This window comes from Pseudopipra pipra, chromosome 13 (genome assembly GCF_036250125.1).
Source record: "Pseudopipra pipra isolate bDixPip1 chromosome 13, bDixPip1.hap1, whole genome shotgun sequence".
Lineage (NCBI taxonomy): Eukaryota > Metazoa > Chordata > Aves > Passeriformes > Pipridae > Pseudopipra > Pseudopipra pipra.
The window spans coordinates 9,144,618-9,163,813 of record NC_087561.1 but is presented as its reverse complement, the minus strand read 5'-3'; the positions used below and the strand labels follow the sequence as shown (position 1 = coordinate 9,163,813).

General features: G+C 47.6%; 4 protein-coding genes across 8 annotated transcripts; 3 read left to right on the top strand and 1 right to left on the bottom strand.

The window, feature by feature from the left end:
* The first annotated feature begins 44 nt into the window (after positions 1-44).
* NDUFA1 (NADH:ubiquinone oxidoreductase subunit A1) lies at positions 45-1,039 on the top strand. Its single transcript, XM_064669917.1, has 3 exons — positions 45-376; positions 564-653; positions 944-1,039. Exons 1-3 carry the CDS (start codon positions 275-277, stop codon positions 998-1,000), a joined length of 249 nt encoding a protein of 82 aa, XP_064525987.1. The 5' UTR covers positions 45-274; the 3' UTR covers positions 1,001-1,039.
* Positions 1,040-1,766: 727 nt separating this feature from the next.
* On the top strand, positions 1,767-4,679 carry AKAP14 (A-kinase anchoring protein 14). 4 transcript variants are annotated; one of them, XM_064669916.1, is made up of 6 exons: positions 1,790-3,028; positions 3,148-3,229; positions 3,338-3,426; positions 3,584-3,763; positions 4,097-4,149; positions 4,525-4,679. In XM_064669916.1, the coding sequence occupies exons 2-6, from the start codon at positions 3,157-3,159 to the stop codon at positions 4,610-4,612; spliced, it is 483 nt and encodes a 160-aa protein (XP_064525986.1). In that variant the 5' UTR covers positions 1,790-3,028; positions 3,148-3,156; the 3' UTR covers positions 4,613-4,679. The 4 variants fall into 4 exon arrangements, 3 of the variants coding, with proteins under 3 accessions (XP_064525983.1, XP_064525986.1, XP_064525984.1); XM_064669914.1 differs by having other exon boundaries at positions 2,607-3,028; positions 3,335-3,426; XM_064669913.1 differs by lacking the exon at positions 3,148-3,229 and having other exon boundaries at positions 1,767-3,028; positions 3,305-3,426.
* Positions 4,680-5,183: 504 nt separating this feature from the next.
* NKAP (NFKB activating protein) lies at positions 5,184-10,160 on the bottom strand. Its single transcript, XM_064669909.1, has 9 exons — positions 9,883-10,160; positions 9,452-9,532; positions 8,995-9,068; positions 8,665-8,784; positions 8,184-8,229; positions 7,684-7,799; positions 7,461-7,536; positions 6,832-6,981; positions 5,184-6,207 (listed from the first exon to the last, which is right to left on the bottom strand). Exons 1-9 carry the CDS (start codon positions 10,125-10,127, stop codon positions 6,033-6,035), a joined length of 1,083 nt encoding a protein of 360 aa, XP_064525979.1. The 5' UTR covers positions 10,128-10,160; the 3' UTR covers positions 5,184-6,032.
* A 61-nt stretch (positions 10,161-10,221) lies between these two features.
* Positions 10,222-18,997, top strand: ZBTB33 (zinc finger and BTB domain containing 33). 2 transcript variants are annotated; one of them, XM_064669892.1, is made up of 2 exons: positions 10,222-10,315; positions 13,938-18,997. In XM_064669892.1, the coding sequence occupies exon 2, from the start codon at positions 13,940-13,942 to the stop codon at positions 15,971-15,973; it is 2,034 nt and encodes a 677-aa protein (XP_064525962.1). In that variant the 5' UTR covers positions 10,222-10,315; positions 13,938-13,939; the 3' UTR covers positions 15,974-18,997. The 2 variants fall into 2 exon arrangements, with proteins under 2 accessions (XP_064525962.1, XP_064525963.1); XM_064669893.1 differs by lacking the exon at positions 10,222-10,315 and adding an exon at positions 12,830-12,938.
* Positions 18,998-19,196: the final 199 nt, after the last annotated feature.

The window sequence follows — 19,196 nt, the reverse complement described above, 5'->3', positions numbered from 1 at the left end:
CGGCGGCGTCAGCGACCGGCACCGGGTGCGGGATTGGGATCAGGCTTGAGATCAGGCGGGCTGGGGCGCGGGCACGGCCTCGGCCTCGGCCTCGTTCCTTGCCGAGGGCCGGTCTCCCGCAAGCGCTATCGCTCCCGCCGCCCCTCCGGCCCGCCGGGCTGTGACGGGCGCGGGGCAGGCCGGGAAGGGCGCGGGGCAGGCCGGGAGTGCCCCGGGAGCGTCCCGGGAGCGGCGCAACGGGATCGGCAGCGGGACCGGTAGCGACACCGGCAGGATGTGGTACGAGATCTTACCCGGCATGGCCATCATGGGCGTCTGCCTTAGCATCCCCGGCTTCTCCACCATGTTCATGAACCGCTGGAACAACGGCGGCAAGGTCAGCGCGGGGCGGGACCCGCGGGCTCCGCTTCCCCCCGGGACCGCCCTTACCCCTCAGCCCCCTGCATCCTTCCGGGATCCCTTCCTTCCCGGGGCTCCCCTTTCCCCCATCCCTCGGGACCCCATACCGGCGAACCCGCCGGGGGCCCTGCCCGGGGCCGTAACAGGCATCGCTGTGCCCGCAGGAGAAGAGGATCGCCCGCTTCCCCTTCCAGTGGGCCCTGATGGAAAGGGATCGGCGGATCTCGGGTGTCAACAAGTACTACGTGTCCAAGGCAGGTTTTTGGGGCATGGACAGGTACCGCCGGGGGGGGAGGCGGGAGCCAGGCGCTGCTCCTCCATCCCCGGGCTCTGGGATGGGGTTCCCGCGGCTGCACTGGTCGCTCCCGGGGCTGTCAGGCTCTGTGCCCGCAGCTGATCTGCCTCTGGGGCTGTGCATTTTAATTGTGTTTTAACTAGGACTTGTGTAATTAGGTGTAGTTTGAAAACTGGCGTTTTCAGCTATGCCCTGTTGCACATTAGTGGCAAGAATGATGCAGATATAGCTGTTATTTTTTCTTTTTAGGGTCTGGAGAATATAGACAAAGGTGGCAGCACTTTGAAGAATCCACGTATCTACTGAGAATGATTTAACTCCTAAATAAAGATATATGTGTGTTCAGCCCTTGTATCTGTGTTGCTGTGGTGGGGTGACTGGGGCTGGACACCAGGTGCTCACCAAAGCTGCTCTGTCACTCCCCTTCTTAGGGGAGAGAAAACATAATGAAAGGCTCATGGGTGGAAATAAGGACTGGGAGAGATCACTCAGCAATTACTATCAAGGGCAAATGAGACTCAACTCGGGGAAATTAATCTATTGTCAATCAAATAAGAGCAGGATAATGAGAAATAAAACCAAATGATGAAACACCTTCCTTCCACCCCTATCTTCTTCCTGGGTTCAACTTCACTCCCAGTTTTCTCTACCTCATGCCCCTGAGCTGTGTAGGGTGACAGGGAATGGGGGCCGTAGTGAATGTCATCACGTGGTATCTCTGCTGCTCCTTCTTCCTCGGGGGAAGACTCCTCACACTCTTCTCCTTCTCCAGCCTGGAGTCCTGCCCATGGGAGACAGTCCTCCACAAACTTCTCCACTGTGAGTCCTGCCCATAAACTGCACTTCTTCACAAACTGCTCAGTGTGGGTCCCTCCCACAGGGTGCAGTCCTTCAGGAACAGGCTGCTCCAGTGTGGATCCCCTTCTGGGGCACAAGGCCTGCCAGCAAACCTGCTCCAGCGTGGGCTCCTCTCTCCATGGGCTCACAGGTCCTGCCAGGAGCCTGCTCCAGTCTGTGCTTCCCATGGGGCCACAGCCTCCTTTGGACTTCCACCTACTCTGGCATGAGTCCTCCATGGGCTGCAGCAAAATCTCTACTTCAGCTTCTGGAGCATCTCTTCCCCATCCTTCTTCACTGACCTGGGTGTCTGCAGAGCTGTTCCTCCCACATATCCTGACTCCTCTCCAGCTGCAGTCTTGAAACTGCAAGTTTTTTCCCCCCTTCTTAAATCTGTTATCCCAGAGGTGCGTATGAGCTGCGTAAGTCACATAAAAGCTTTGGACAGAACTGGTTTCCTCACTTTATGTGCTCTGATGTGCCCCAGGCAGCTGTGAGAGGAGGAAAAGGAATGCCAGAAAGACTGATTCTGTTTTCGCACCCACTTCTGACATGCAGTTCCCTGCTGCTGACTGCAGCAGCCTGCATGAATAGCCAGTGCCACCTCCTGCAGCTTGGATTCTTGCCTCCCAGCATAGCACTAGTCAGCAGTCTCAACTTACAATAAAGCCAAAACTTGCCTCTGCTACATCCTGAACCTGCTATAACGATGCCTGTTACTTATCTCCTTGTGGCAGTCAGAGTGAAACGCAGATTTTGTGTCACTGCCACCAACACTGATCCCCTGTGAGATATGGGGCGTGGAATGACCACAACCAATGTGGAGGGAACAAGGTGCAGAGTCACATAGATCAGCCAAATTTCTGAGAAATGTCCAGGCTTGTATTAATGCTCTCTCAGCTGGACAGGAAGCATCTATGAGACCACGAGGACTAGGACCTACACTTTGCTCATTACTGATCTAGCAGCTGAATCCATATAGCAGCCTTTTGTCATTCTGGAAGAGCAGCTGCTGTGAATTCAGCACACTGTGATATGCTAAAACATTTCTGGCCTCTCTCTGTTGGTCCTTTCCCTCTGAAGGGCTGGGAGACTACAGCCCTCTGTGTGCCGGGCTGGGCTGAGACTGCCCAGACAGCACAGAGCGGAGGCTGCTTTAGTTCCCCCATTGCCGAGACCGGCAGAAACATGACAAACAGAGAATCTGGCAGGATCCCACAGCTGCTTTCCTGGCCATACTGCCTTCCTTTTCCGGAACGCTGCGGCTGCTAGGGACGCATTTCCCCGGGGTCGGTGCATCCGCAGGGAATGCCGACTGGGATGCCGGGAGACGGCCCCGCCTCTCCATGGTGACGCGAGAACGCTGCCGTGGCCGGGGAGCCGGGGCAGCGGCAGGGACACCGCCGGGGCCCGGGAGCAGCTCCTCGGGGCTGGACACCTTCCCTGGAATAAAAAAGCCCCGGGACCCTCCGTCCGTCCGGGGCAGCGCTGAGGGGGGTGAGCGGGGGCGAGGGGCCAGCGAGGGACTGGCCAGTGCTCTCCGTGTTCCTCTGATGGGTCCTGCAGCTCTCCGGCCGGCTCTATCTCACTGTGTTTGTGCTTTTCTTTCTCTAAAGGTGAAGCCAATGGACAAAGATCACACACCCCCAGACAATGAGAGAAGCAGTACAGAGGACTGTCTGAAGAAAAAGGAAAAAGGTACTGTGTTTGCTCTATTAGCATGTGTTGTTTTGTTGGGTTTTTTTGTTTTTTTTGTTTTTTTTTTTTCCCCAGGAGGATTTGTCAGCATTTTATTTGCTTTAGAAGCCAAGCGTGTTATCAAAACTATCCAGTGGACCACAGGCAACAACTTCACAGTGGAGAGAGGGCGACAGCAGATTGAAGAGCTCATTTCTGTGAGTGACAATTCCATCCATTCGGGAAGGTCACACCTTCTCACTATTACAAAGTGTGAAAAATTTAAGGACAGCACCTCTGGTTCCTTTTTAGCACTGCCCTCAAGTCACCTCTACTGGACAGAGGGAGTCTTAGTGTGATGCCTTTGTTCGACAGACATGGGACATTCATGAAAGCTGGCTTCACCACTCAGAATTTCTTGAGGAAGAAGAACTGAAGGACAGCAAGAGGTACCATTACAGAGCTTGCTGGGGCATCCCAACACGCAGAAAACCCATCCCACGAGCAACAGCAAGCGTCTACTTTGTTATAGTGATCTCCAAACTCAAACCTGACGTAAGTATCAAAAATGCCACACACCAGTCCTTAAAGGGAAAAGAGCACAGGGATTCCTGAGGCAGTCAAAACCAGCACAACAGCCCATAGCTGGTCAGAAATCTTACATCATCCCACACGCTTAGAATTGTAACTCATGAGGCTTTACCTTTAAGAGGCTTTAAGAAAATACTCAGAGACGCTTTAAACTAAAACTATTCTAATCTGTATCAGAAACGTTGTACAAATATCCAGGTTATTTTTGAAGACATAGATAGTAGCTCTTACCTAACTACAGTGTCTGCTCTTTGAGGGGCTGTATGTGACCTCTGCCCTGTCTCTGCTCTCTTGCAGACCTCGCCTGTGGAGGTTTTCTTCAGACTGGAGTCCAGCAGGCTGATTCGCAGGTAAATGTCATTACTCTTCTGTCACTGACACAACTCAGGAGGTTCTAGCAAGCTTTTCCATGCCAAAACCAAAGAGGGAGCTCCATGTAAATAAGTTTGCAGTCACATCAGGGAGGTGGAAGAAGCTGTCAAAATTTTGCTACACAAAATGAAATGACCCTGCTTATTATTAGCTTCTCTCCCTCACAAGCATGGATAGCCACCCCATGGGCATCTGCCTTCTCCAGGAAGAATATGTTCTGCTTACCCAGGTCTAGGCATGGTCTTTATTGCAGTAGATAGGCTTGCCTGGTGAATTAAGGCCAGCTCTGAGCTGGCCAAACTTGGATTCAATATTATTCTTACAATTTGCCCTCTTTTTATTCCATCCTCCAGGCCAGAAGAGTGTCAGTTTAGAGAAAAGTGGCTTCAGGACATTATTGAAAATAAAATAATCCTCATAGAAAGACTTAGTTCCCAATGAGCAGCTCCAATTCACCATCACCAATGCTCCGTTTTGGAGAACCAAATAAACACAATGAAGAAAGAAAGGCTCTTCCTTAGCAGCATTTCTGCTTTGTGGATACATAAAAAGCATTGAACCTGTGCCAAATCAACAATGCCCTGACGTGGCAGTTGGCTTTATGGGACGGTTGCTGGCAGGTATGGGTGGGTACACCAGGATGGAACCAGGTTGAAGAGTGTAAATGGGAAGAGACAGCTGGGAGGGATTTGCTGGTCTGTGGAACTATAGGGAAAACATTATAGGAGTTTAGGACTTTTATCTTCTTTGCACCAATATATGAGACATCTCTGCTGCCCAACTCAGGGGAACAGAAAAAATAAAAGAAGGATTTAGGGGAACAAAAGCCCTCTCAAAAACACTTTCTTTTTCTCAAGTGTTTTTAAAAACAAGTTCAAAGGGGATATGTTTGGAGATATGTGGTTGAATCAAAGGTAACCACCACATAAGCACTGCTTGAGTAAGGCCTCCAAGTACAGAGCTTAAAGCAAACCATGTAATGCTGCTGAAACAGGCCAAATTAAAACACTACCGGAGTTAAAATAAGGTTTTAATCTAGAACACTTTCATAAACATAAACATTTCAAATAAATTGAAAGACACATCCTTGCTGCCACTGTATACATCCAGGGGTTCCAATCACTGCACCCCACTGCTCTAATGCCTATGTATAACATAGGAGAAAAAGAAGCAAGCAACTTTGTTCTTCACCACAGATTTCGGTGAAGAGCGGACCCTCCTATTATACTGTTACTTTACACCCCAATTGCAATCTGCTTGCTTTCAAGTAACCGAAGCCCATCTGTATTAAATTACAAACTCATTTACAGAATATTTACAAGTCTAGTTTGAACCACAAACCAAACTTCACTGTTTTGAGAAAAACCTAAATCTAAAAAGACTTCTGAAGAAATAGTGGACAGTCCTAGATCTTTAACAGGAACTCAGGAGTTCCTTCATTTTTGCTGCTGTTAGTAGTAGCTTGTTCGCTGTCTTTTCCAAGCTAAATGAGTCTATGAAAAATCAAAATAAATGGAATTAAAAAAATGACACATTGGTATTATGTAACAAAGCCCTTCTCACGGGATCCTCCTGCTTGTCTGATTCAAAGCAAGCGCAGAACATTTGACACCTCTAATCTTCCCTGTCTGTTCCTGCCTTCTAGCCTTTCACTTTACAGGGATTCCTTGTAGATGGTGAACAAATCACCCTAGAGAATCTGATGAAAGTAACTCTGTTTTCTTGACAGAAGTAATCCACTCCTGGGGCCCGGCCCTGTTGGGTGAAAGGCGCTGCAGCACCTGCAGCATTTTTCAAATCACGACTGGAACAGGTCAGCTGCTGCGTGGTACAATCCGTGCTGCACAGCTCAAACAAAGCATTATTTCTCCTCTTTGCCCTTAGTCTTTCTGTAGACCATCTCTCGAAAGCTTGCAAGGATCTTGTTCTCTCGTTTCCTCCTCTCCTCTTGGTTGAAGGAGGCCAGGGCTCTCTTCTCGTCTGCGCTGTAGATCTGGTTCTCCTTGCGCAGACGCACGGCTTCCATGCGCCGGTGTCTGTGGAGGGGAACACGGTGTGTGTCATCATGGGCAGGCTGCCCTGGTACAGCTTCCATCCATCAACTGGCCTGAATGTTTTCAGGGGCTTTAAATAAAGATACCTGCACTACAAAGTCCGAACTTGCACACAAACCTTCCCAAGGAGTGTGGCAGAGCAAGGAACTGACTTCTGGGCGTGTCTGCTCTCAGGCAGTCAGCCAGAAGTCCCACCTACCCCCAGGGTGTCAGCTGCTGGCTCACCAAAATTTAAGTGAAATTCCTGGAGGACTCATAGAGCAAAAAGTGCAGCCAACCTCTCACACTTTGATTTGTCTCCTACTGGCCAGCACATCACCGGGGCTGTCCAAACACACCACCTGGCACAAGCATCTCCTCATTTGAAATAAAGATAATTAGAAGTATATTGCCTGGAAAGAACTTTTGCTCTTGAGGAGAAAGCATCCTTGAAAACCTCACCATCTGTCTACAGCAATGGGGAGTTTGGTGTAGATTATTGCAAGCATGCAGAGCACCTTCTCCTCCACACTTTCAACTAGAGCTTGGAAGCAGTCTTCCACTCAGCCAACAGAGCAAGCAGCTCTTGAAAACGTCACTGAACCACTGCCATCATCAAAACCATACCTGCTGCCACTCATGACGTAACCAGAGCTCTCAAACGATGCGATCTCTTCACTGGTTAAACCGATCTCGCCTCTCCGGGGAATACGTTTTCCTGCTTTTACATACTCTGCCATTGCTGCACCTTCACCTGGCAGGAGGGCGTGTCCATAGCTAAAAAAAAAAAAGGGAGGATTGCAGTCTCAAATACAGAGAGCCTGAGATAAACATCCTGCTTCCCTGTTCACTACCAGATACAGCTGCATTTTTAAACACTTTCTTATTCTTTCCCACATATTGGCCTGTTCTTTCCTTATGGCTAACACCAGCAAAAACATCTTAAATTACCAGTTGAGTCCATTCTGATTAAACAATGAAGAAGACACTACAAAGTCACAACACTGCAGAGCATTAGAATAAAGGTACCTTACAATTGATTTTCTAGGAATCAAGACTAAGAAGCACAAATCAGACTTTTCTACCCAAATTCAGGCCAGGGGAAAGGCTAGCACCACTAGCACTTTTGTCTGCAAGTTTCTGGCACAGCATTTCTCCCTCTGCATGCCATAGTGTTGTAACAGCCCTTTTGAACAGTAACTTTCACGCTTGATTTACTTGATTGGATCAAAGCACTGTTAGAGCTGGCTACTCACTTCAAAGGCCTGTCATCCTGAGACGCATGAGTTTTGGGAGCCTCTGGTCCAATCAAGCTATCAGCTTCGGTATTTTCTGCAACAATCAAATAATGAGGAAGATTGATATTGTGCCCATTGTTCTTTGTTATCAGAAGTGTTCCACAGGTCAGCAAGACCTAAGAGAATTCACAGAAAGGACACTAAAAAGTGTCAATCCAAATGTAAAGTCAGGTGAACCTACTTGATCTCTCAATCCAGAGATCATCCCCTTGAACTGTTTCATCGTCGGAATCTTCGCTACTGGAATCGCTGGATTCCTTCCTGCTCTTCTTATTTTTCTTTTTCTTATACTTCTTCCTGTGATAAAGTCAGACAGACATACTATTTACCAAAATTTGCTTGGAATCATACTCAAATAATTAGTTTCTCAAGGTAACTTCTACTTATGGGAAGACTGGCTGGCTGCGTACAGATTGTTGTTTTATAGAAAACACCTTACAGCAAAGCCAAGACAATGTTACACCTTTCACAGAGCGTTAGAAAGTGGCTCTACACTTGCAGGGAGTTGTCTATGCTGCACGATTCTGTTGACTCAAAGAAAATCCATCAAATTAATATTACTTGTCAGCACTTGCAGCCTGAATTACCAGAGTGCTCAGACTCCCTCAGAGCCTGTGAAGAAAGTGGAGCTGCTCTCCAGCCGAAGAAGCCAGAACTACACGCAGCAACCTGGGCACTTACTTTTTGCTCTTCTTTTTCCTCTTCTTGCTTTTCTTTTTATCTTCATCTGAAAAAAAATAAAGTGTATCATTAGCAAAAAGAGATGATTAGCTATAACTAAGTAGTTTACTGTACTGAACTGCCTCCACCAGAATGCCCTAGTACACACACAGCTTCTCAGACATGACTGTTTATATATCAAGCAATACTAAGAAAGCATTAGTAGAAAGCTACCTGCAGTACTGATGAATATGAGAACATCTCAAACAGATCTCTGTGATGAGATACCCAATGGATGCTTAACTCAGAAATCTCATTTCCTGAGGCCAGACCTCAAGCACTCAAGGAAAAGGCACTACAAACCCAGCAAGATGGTGAAAGAAAAGAGCATGGATTGATGCTGCAGCTCTGTCACTTCAGAACACTGCAAGCATGCAATAAAAGCCAGAAGTGTCAGTTTGTGTTCAGCCCTCACACACCAGCCAAAACCCTCCTGTCTTACCACTGGAGTTCTGCTCAGACTCCGACTCACTGTCGCTGTCCTCAGAATGTTTTCTGCGCTTTCTTTTGGATGCCTTACGTTTTTTCTTGTTTCTTTTCTTCTTCTTTTTCTTCTTTTCCTCTAGAATGTTTTGAAAATATAACATTAGAGATCAATCAACTAGCTCCATATGTACTTCCCAATCTTCCCAAGCTAATGCTCTCCTTTGAACTGGAGCCCACTCACTTCCAGCCATCAAAACCAGTAACCCTCCAGCAAGTAACTGCAGTAGATTCTAGACTTCAATAGCTTCCCATTTTCAAAACAAGCTGTGTAAGCCAAACAGAATACCTTCTGAGCTGGAATCCGAAGAACTACTCTTCGATTTTGCCTCTTCATCTTCTACTGGTGTATGCTCATCAGAACTGAATAAAAATAACAGTTTGCTATTTAAGATCTATTTTGTAGTACTCAAGATCAAAGATACACATGTGACCAAAGGCTTGCAGGTTTTGAGTCAATACTTGCAATGAAGTAAACTATTAAAGGGTTAATTTTCAGCATGGGAACTGCTTTCAGAACCACAACACAAAGGTCACAATATTTGTAGATCAATTTATTGATCTACAATAAATCACATATTGGAATTACCTGGGGGGGGGAAAAACTAATAATCTCATATTATGTTAATTCAGAAGTTAACTGATACAACAAGAATTGTGGCAATGGGACTAACGCAGGGATAAGGCATTTTTGTAAATTAAACTAACATAAAAAACTGAAGAAAAGAAGAAAGAATAAGCCTTACTCGGGGTCAGGAACCTTTGGTGACAGCCCCCAGACTTCAGGTGCCCCCAGCTCTCCAATTCTCTCTCTCTCATTGAGTCTCCTGTAAAGGAAAACACCTTCACTGAACCCTTGCGTGCCACACCCAGTACATAAACACTTTAAGCTTAGCACTTGTCACCACTGTTAATCGCAGTACGGAAAAGAAAAAACCAGGCGCAAGGAGCCAACTCCCAGGCCGGGGGGCTGGCAGAAGTGCCCCCCACTGCAGAGGTGTTACCCCCTCCCAGCCGAGGCCCGGCTCAGTCCTGCCCGCGGACACGGCCAGAGGAGCGTCCGGAGGGGCCGAGACCCGTGGCCGGGCCGTGCAGCGCCGGGCCCGCCGCCCTCCCACAGCACCCCCAGACCCCGCCGGCAACCGGCAGGACAGCCCCGACCCGGCCCAGCGCTTGCCTCTGCCGTAGGATCTCCTCCTTCTCCTTCTCGTAGTACTCGGGCCAGCCCTTGCCGTGGTGGTGGTGCCCGTGGTGCGTGGCGGAGCGCGGCGGGCCGGGGCTGCGCGACTGCGACCGGCTGCGGCTCCGCCGGTGGCTCGGGCGCCTCGGAACGTTGCGCTCGCGGGAGCGGGATCGGGATCGGCGGGCGCGGCGCTCGGGGCTGGCGGCGGGCGGGGAGCGGGAGCGGGACACGGGCGCCATGGCGGCGAAGGGGCGGGGAAGCCACTTCCGGCCCCTTCCGGCCACTTCCGGCGCCTCCCGGCCGGGCGAGCGCGGGGCGGCCCCGCCCGCGGGGTCACCGCCCCTCCGGCGCGGGCGGCACCGGCGGCTCCGGCGGCTCCCTTTGTGCCGCCCGGCAGCGACGGACGCGCGGACAACGGCGGCGGCAGGTGAGGCGGCGGCGGGGGGCGCGCCGGCGGCGGGTACCGGCACGGGGCCGCGGCCCCGGGAGCTCTCTAGGGCGGCCCGGGAGCAGCACTGCCCCGCGGACAGCTCACCCTGCCCCGTCGGGGCTCGCCTTCCCCGCCCGGGCCCGACACCGTCACGGTCCGGTTGGGAGTGTTGGAAATCCGGCGGCTCCCGGCGCGGCCTGATACGGCAGCGTGTCAGGGGAGCATTGACAGGGCGAGGGGAAACGGCCTCAAGTGGCGCCAGGGGAGGTTTAGGTTGGATATTAGGGAAATTTTTTTCACGGAAAGGGTTGTAAAGCATTGGAACACGCTGCCCAGGGAAGCGATGGAGGCACCATCCCTGGAAGTGTTCATAAAACGTGTAGCACTTGAGGTCGTGGTTTAATGGTGGTACTGGGTTGATGGTTGGACTTGATACGACCCACCCCAGAAGGGGAGGGTAACCCAGGTTCTTGTTAATAAATCCCTTGGGGTGAATTAAAGTGAAACGACACTGAGTGATCGCTGTTTGGAAATATATATGTAGGGTTTATTTTAGAGCAATTTTGTTTCAAAGGAAAACAGGTGTGTAGCCGTTTTGCTTCTTATCATCTAAAGTAATACAGCAATATTAAAGCATAAAAGTAACACTTAAGGAAATTTATAAGGAAGAGAAAGAAAGGATAAAAATGGAAAGATATATGTTGTCACCACTCGCTGGATCCAGCGATGAAACTTGGTAGTTGCTCCTTCAATGTTCTGTTGGTTGAAGATGGTGGTCGCAGTCCTGTCCAAGTGATGGTCTTGATCGGTTGGGGGAAGCCCCCTCCTCCCCTCAAAACTCAAAGATCTCATGAGTTACATACATTCGGGCTCAGGTGGGAACGCCTAGTACCTCCCATGGGGCGGGGAGTCACGGGGAGAGAATGCTTCTTTGTCTCTCAGATTTGTCAGATCTTTAAAAACGTTCTGTTCTCTCAAACTGGAATTTTTAAAAACAAGAGAGCTCCTCAAACTGCTTAACTGAAAACTTGTCAGTGAATTGCGTATTTTTTTGTCTTCTCGCAAAAGCCTGACATCACTTCTTTAAATTTGTACTTCATATTTTCAGAGGCTCAATCCCAGAGTTTTTTTGATCACTTCTATACAACAAAATAAAAGTTGCCATTGTGTCTCTTAGCTATTTTTTCAGTTCCAAGAATAGCACGTTTAGTTCTGTGTTTTAGATGTTTCTTATTAGTATCTTAGATAAAATAGTTATTTTAAATCTTTACTGTATAAGTGTTGACGTGACTTGAATCACCTGACACTTTATAATCTTATCTAAAAATAAAAGAGGAAAAAACAACCCCAGAACTAAGAATTGCACGCTAGACAAAAAAATATGAATGTTGAAATTCTGCATTCAAGTGCAGGAGGACTGAGTGGCAGCTTTGGTCAGATTTAAGCTGCTCAGAGCATTAGCTCTGCTCTGGCCACAGCAAGGTGACAGTGGGGTTCAGATTTGTATCTGATCAAAGAAGTTGACGTAGAGAGGAGCTTTTCCAAATAAGGTAAAAGTCAAGGAGGTGGTGCAGCTCTCCCAGCTAGACCAGCAGCTTTTAAATCAGCCAGTATTTCTGTGCCTAAGGGTAAGCAGTTCAAACCTGATTTCTGAGAACTGGTGATGCCTCAGGAGCAGGGCTCCTTCCAACACAGTGCTCATCTTTAGCTGTAAACTCTCCTGTTCGTTGTTTAGGAATGGGATAGGCAATTAGGAGAAAACTCCTTAAAACTGGAGGATGAAAGGCTAAGAAATGGTTTAATTTGGGCCGTCACACATTTTTGGAGGAGAAAAAAGAACACTGGATTAAGAATTAAAATAATTATAGTATATATACAGCAGTGCCAGGCCGGGTTATCCAGGGGTGCCCAGGCCGGGTTGTACAGGAGTGCCAGGCCGGGTTATACAGCGGTGCCCAGGCCGGGTTATACAGCGGTGCCCAGGCCGGGTTATACAGGGGTGCCAGGCCGGGTTATACAGCAGTGAGGTCGGGTTATCCAGCGGTGCCCAGGCCGGGTTATACAGCAGTGCCAGGCCGGGTTATCCAGCGGTGCCCAGGCCGGGTTATACAGCGGTGCCCAGGCCGGGTTATACAGCGGTGCCCAGGCCGGGTTACAGCCCCGCTCGGTGCTGGGCGGAGGTGCCACAGCTGCGTCACCCCCGGCGGAGCAGCGCCAGCTCGGTCCCTGCCCCCGGGAAGGAAATGAGCCGCAGCGGGAAATAACGTCTGCACGGCCTCATCCACACGGCCGGGCACAGGGCAGGTGCCGGGACAGCCGGGCGGGAACCGCCAAGGCCGCGGCGAGGCCCGTGCGTGAGGCCCGAGCTGCCCAAGGCCTGCGGTGGGGCAGGGGGGGTTCTGCCGGCGGGGGAGAACTCCGGGAGCCCCGGAGCCGCCGAGCCGAGGGGCTGTGGGCGATCCTCGGCCGGGGGCGGGGTCGCGGCCCGGCCCCGCCCCGGCGCGAAGGTTCCCGAGGCCTCTCGGGTCAGGGCCCAGGGCAGCGCGGGCAGCGCCCCCCGGCGGCCGAGGCACGGCGGGTGCGCGGGGAGGCGGCGGGGCCGCGGCCGGAGCGCGGGCAGGTAACGCGGTACCGGGGGCGCCGGGGCAGCGCGGGGCTCGGCTCCCGCCCCGCCGGGGGCTCTCCCCGGCTCGACGAGGGCCGAGCGGCGGAGGGGCCGTCCGTGGGTTCGGGCCGCTGCCGCCAGGCCGCTCCCGGAGCCGCCGGTCCTGCCGGGCCGCCCGCGGAACACCCGCGGCGGCGCTCGGGGCGCTCGTTCGCACGGGGAAGCCCCGCCGGGGCCGCGGGGGGAGCGGGGCCGGACGTGCGGCGGCCGCGGGGCTCCGGCCTCGGCGGCTCGTCCGGCCCGGTCCGGCCTGCGGAAATAAAAGTTTCGCTGTTCTATATTTTGATGTTGTTTTTTTCAGCCTGTTGGGGGCTGTGAAGGGGGCAGTGCCGAGAGAGGGGTTAGTTTGACTTTGCAGGTCTGTTTTGTTGCCGTGCTGCCTCGGTTGCCGTGTGTCTCGGTTTGAAATACAGAATAGCCTTGCGAATGTATGACGAGGGGTTAAAAAAAGTTTATTTTTCTGGGGCAGGAAGTGCGGTATCCATAGCGTTTTCATCAACTCAGTTGACTGGTGATATACAGATACTGCTGTCTGGCCCACGAATAACTTCATGTTATTGGGATTTCTCATAACAATTTATAGAATATCTTCACAATCAGAAAGAAATGTCTAATAGTGTTTAAAGCTGTTTGAGGGACCCAAATCTTCCATCTGCTTGGTTGTAAAATTTACTGTATTTGCTGTTGCGTAAAATAAGCAGTTGTTTCTCTGTTCCCCACCTTGTAAGAGTAGAGGATATGTTCAGAATTGCACTTACCTTTTGTAGAAGGTGAAAGGACAAATAAGAAGAAACAAATTTGCCAAGTGCTATAGCATATATCCTTATGAACAGTGCCTCAGATTTGTTTTCTTTCAAAGAAGGAACAGACAGTAAATATGGGAATTTTGTCACGCAGTTAAAACTGTATGTCTGTATTTTTACTAATTGGATACTTTTTACTTTCCTTTTGTAGGAATGGAGGGGAAAAAACTCATCTCTGCAACAGACACACAGTATTCTAGTGTGCTTCTTCAGTCTTTGAATGAACAACGTGGCCATGGACTTTTTTGTGATGTTACAGTCATCGTGGAGGACCGGAAGTTTCGAGCTCACAGAAACATCCTTTCGGCCTCAAGCACGTATTTTCACCAGCTTTTCTCAGTGGCTGGTCAGGTGGTTGAACTGAGCTTTGTGAGAGCAGAAATTTTTGCAGAAATTCTTAATTATATTTATAGTTCGAAAATAATCAGCGTTCGATCCGATTTACTTGATGAACTGATCAAATCAGGGCAGCAGCTGGGTGTGAAATTCATAGCTGATCTGGGCATAGCTCCGTCCGAAGAGAAAAATGTGCCAAGCGAGGTCAAAGATGGTGCTTCAGAAACTTCTAGTCCAAGTCAAAGGGATGCTGAAACACAAGTACCTCTAATCAGGCCAGAGAGTCAAGAGGCAACGGATGGGATGCCAGTTATAACACAGTCATTCTCCTTACATGGCATAGAATATGAGACTACAAAAATTACAGTGAGCGACTCGGATGATGAGGACGATGATGTAATTTTTTGTTCTGAGATTGTTCCTCCAAAAGAATGTACTAAAGATAAAAATGCTGCAAGCCAGAACCAGCCTTGCTCAAGTCCAGCTGGAGCTTCTGACCAAAAAACCTGTGGTGGTGGTGGCTCTCCCTGTTTGACAAACACCACAGCAGCTCAAAACCTCACCTTGTCTGCCAGTCAGCTGAACCCAAACCAAACACAGTCAGGTGCTGAATCGCTTGTCTCGGCAACTCCCCAGCATTTTACCCCTAATATCATTGTGCTAAACAAGCCTCTGCTTAACTCATCACTCGGTGCCAGCTCCTTGCATCAAACACATGTGACCCCTACAATTAATTTACTTGAGGAGAACCAGCAGCCATCTAATAAGGGCTCCTTAACTGAAGTGGAAACAACTGCTGTTGATGATGAAGAGGTTGTTGAAGATGATGTCGATATCATTAGCTCCTCTAGTCCTGGTTCAGTCAGCAGCAGCTCTTTGGTTCAGCAGTCTTCTGTTCCCAAGGCAGCAACCACTGAGGGATCAGGTGTACAGAAAAAACAGGTTGTTACATTTCCACAAGAGTCATTTGCTAAACCTGGAGAATTTAAAATAAAAATCTCAGATGTCCTTAGTGGAAACAACAAGGAATTCAATTCGGGCATAGCATCAAAGAATGTGGCAGATGGGCAGAAAATCATAACATTAGATACAGCAACTGAAATAGGAGGCTTATCGACAGGCTGTAAGGTTTATGCAAACATCGGTGAGGATACGTACGACATAGTCATCCCTGTGAAGGGGGATTCCGAGGAGGGGGAAGCCAAGCCTGAGGACACGCCTAGAACATCTGGTGATGAATCTTCAAACAGGAAACGCATGAAAGTAAAGCACGATGACCACTACGAGCTCATAGTGGACGGCAGAGTGTACTACATCTGCATCGTGTGCAAGAGATCCTACGCGTGCCTGACGAGCTTACGGAGACATTTTAACGTCCATTCCTGGGAGAAGAAGTACCCGTGCCGGTACTGCGACAAGGTGTTTGCTCTGGCAGAGTATCGCACCAAGCACGAGCTCCACCACACCGGGGAGCGAAGGTACCAGTGCTTGACGTGTGGCAAGACTTTCATCAACTACCAAATCACGGTCTCCCACATCAGATCGGTTCACAGCCAAGACCCTTCCGGAGACACCAAGCTCTACCGGCTGCACCCCTGCAGGTCCCTGCAGATCAGGCAGTACGCCTACATTAGTGACCGCTCGAGCAGCATCCCGGGAATGAACGAGGGGGGAATTGTCTATCGTGTTGGCTCAGGGAAGGACGGCACGGAAGGGACAGCGCCTAACTCTCCAGCCAAACAAATTAGCTGGGACGACATTTTCGTTCCGCCGGGGAACGAAACAATGTTCAAACAAAATCCGTCAGAGGGAAGTACTGAGTTTGAGTTTGTAATACCAGAGTCTTACTGAAATGCATTAAGTGCTGGAAAAAAGGATTCAGTGCAGAAATATTGCAGCTGTTTTAACGGGACTGTTAAAATAGCTGTAAAATAAAAGGTTAAAGTCAAAACAAGCTAACTTGTTCTACAAAGTCACCAAAATGGTAACACTTGTCTGGATTATGTTATCTGCAGTGATTTGTGGAAGCAATTAATCTCAAATTTACCCGAATAGAGAGGAAGACATTTCTAAGGAGCTGGCAGTGTTTTCTGGTATGTTAAATTTGATCAAAACATGAGGATTTGTAGCTTGAAAAGGTACAATTTCTTCTAAAGACCTAGAAATATTTCTAAAATAATTGAATTATTTTCTGTACCCATACCTACTATGTAAACCCTTTATTTCATGTTAGCACTTTAATGCTGAATTCTGTTTAGATGTTAACCAAGAAAACAGGCTTTTTTTCATTGTCTCTTGGTCGTGGAACGATTTAAAAAAAATAATCCCACACCTCACATTTGTGAACAGTGCATTACTGCAAGGGGCCAAAATAAATGATCTGTTACTAGACTGGAGTAGTGTATTTTTGAGCTAGCATCTTAGTTTTGCTTTTATAAACATTATAAATCATCTGTCTTCGTGCAAATGGTTTTGTTAATGAGAGATAATCAGGGCTAACTTGAACAAACTTTATTTACACTTGGCAGGATGGTGAGCAGAGTATTCAGTGTCTGAACCATCATATTTTATTCTTTTTGCAATGGGGATAAAAAGCCAAAACCTACAAAGCTCTGTAGTGAAGAAGCTTAAAACACTTAGGAAGGAGATAATTTTACTGTTTTAAAGCTTGAGGAATAAGGTCAGGTTTTCTTAATGCTGGAAAAAATGCCAGTAGTTAGTTTGATACAAAGTGATGTTCCTTCTTTCACTCTTCAAGAAGAAGGGCTTCAGTCTGGAATTTTAAAAACAGTAATACTTTTGGTAAAAGTAGTATCTTTCTGTTTTGTTTTGTTTTTAGCTGAAGGCTTCTCAAAACTGGGAAGTCATGTAAATGCTGTATCAGTTCAGCACTGAGACTGCTGAGGATCTTGTACGACTGTTTGTCTAGATCTTCAAGTGAAACAGGGATTTGGATTTTTTTTCTCCCCCATTTATAGATTGTGGAAGCGTGAAGACTAAACCAACGATCAAAAAATACCCTTTATTCACCATAATCTAAAGTATAATTTCTCTGTGGTTGTCTAGTTGTCATCTGTTTTCAGGTTTGGGTTTATTATGTTGTCCTTATTCTCCTTGCACTTGGTACATTTTTAAGCTCTTAGAAGATTAATGAGACGTCCAACTTGATGAGGAAATGGTAGATCTGAGAAAAACAAATGGCTGTTTACCAAGTCATAGTTTAGCACTTCAGATTTAGTGACTTGTTGAATTTTTGTAAATGGTAATATAAAAACTGCTCAAGTTCTAGAGATGACTGAGGAAGACTGTCGTGCGTAGTACTAGTTAGTTATTGCAACCTTTCATTGCTTAAATTCCAATTACAGGTTTTTCTTTCCTTTTTCATGTTTTAAGTAAGCATCTTGATCCTATGACTTTCAAAGTCAGGATTTTGGACATACAGGACTCTAGACAGAAAGGCTTAAATGGTAAATGATTCAAATGTAACTCGAGCTACAGAAAAGGATACCAGAAATTCCTGTGAGCAAGGGTGGGAGGAGGATTTGTTTACCTTACACATGTAATGCTCTGCACTTCTCTTTTGTTGGCCAAGAATGTGGTACACTGATGATTTCCAGATCATATTGCAGACCCCTGGGAATATAATGGGGCATGCTTTAAGTGTTACAGGTGGGGTGTTATCTGAGGTGGCATTGCAGCAGTCAAACATAATCCTTATGCAACATGAGTATGGATTGCCTGTGTTGGCACAGGTGGTTCTGCCCTAGCTGGCTGGTGCTATGATGGGAATTCTTGAACTTTGACAAGACAAATACAATGTTGTTTTTGTTACTGACATGACACGTTTAATCACACAACATTCTGAGCTGGAAGGGACCCTCAAGGACGATCAGGTCCAATTCTTATGACCTGTACAGGGATCTGGAATTGAGCATACATTGCAAAGTGTACAAAATGAAATATAATGGCTATCACTGTTTGCTGCTGGTATATTTCAAACCTTAAATTAAACTGTGCCTACTAAAGGTCTCTTTTTGGAGGAAAACTGGAAAATTAGGGCTTTGTAACTATTTTTGCTAGAAGACTCGTGCTTGCATGTGTCTCAGGGTCTTCAGTTTTCCTTGGAAATAATTTTTGATATCCAAAGTCCAGAGGTCATGTAAAGCATTTTTTTTAATTTCACTTCCAGTATTTATTGGTTTGGAAACACGTTAAATCCATACTTCTAAAACTTTCTATGCGGCCACGAGCTTTTATATTTAGATTTCTGGCTGTTGCACTTATATTTGTGGGTTTGTTTGTTTTTGTAAGCATTTAGCTTCCAGTTTAACTTAATGAAATAAACTTATGTAAATATTAAGAAATTGGCTTTGGGGTAATGGAAAAAAAAGGTTGACAAAGCATTTATATAGAAATTAAAAATTTCAACAGACTGTGGTGGCAAACCTTACAGTCATTTATATGCATATAAACCATTAACAGATCTGCTGCAGAATATGGTAACAGTGGCTGCATCCTCACTGTCTGGTTTCTTTGGGGATTCATTCCTAACATTCCACTATGTGAACTAAGCAAATATTTGTTTGTTTAACAAATAACATTGACTGCTTATTTATTTTTTACTGTTAAGGCATGCAGCTTATAAAAGATGCAGAAGCTGACAACTATATACATTGAACTCTGAATTCTACAGCTATTGCCTAGGAAATGTTCCATGTGAAAACATTTCTCAATTTTCCCAGATCTGTGATGTATATAGTTGTACAGTCCTTCCTTAACATACTTTTAAAAGTTGTGTTCTACTTTTCATTAATCGATACTTGATATTAGTTCTTAGAGCTTTCTATGGCAAAAATAAAAAACTTAAATTCTAAAGATGAGTGGTAGCATGTTTCTTTGTAACTGCAACTCAAGTTCTACAGTCTTAACGTGTTTGATTACCAACAGCTTGTAGCTTCCTTTTCCAGGTCTTTGGGAATAGCAGGGAACTGCTGGGGCGGGGGGGACACACACAGCTTTTTGGGCCTGAGGTTTGTTTGTTTGTTTGTTTTTGTTGAACCCTTTCCAAGAAAGC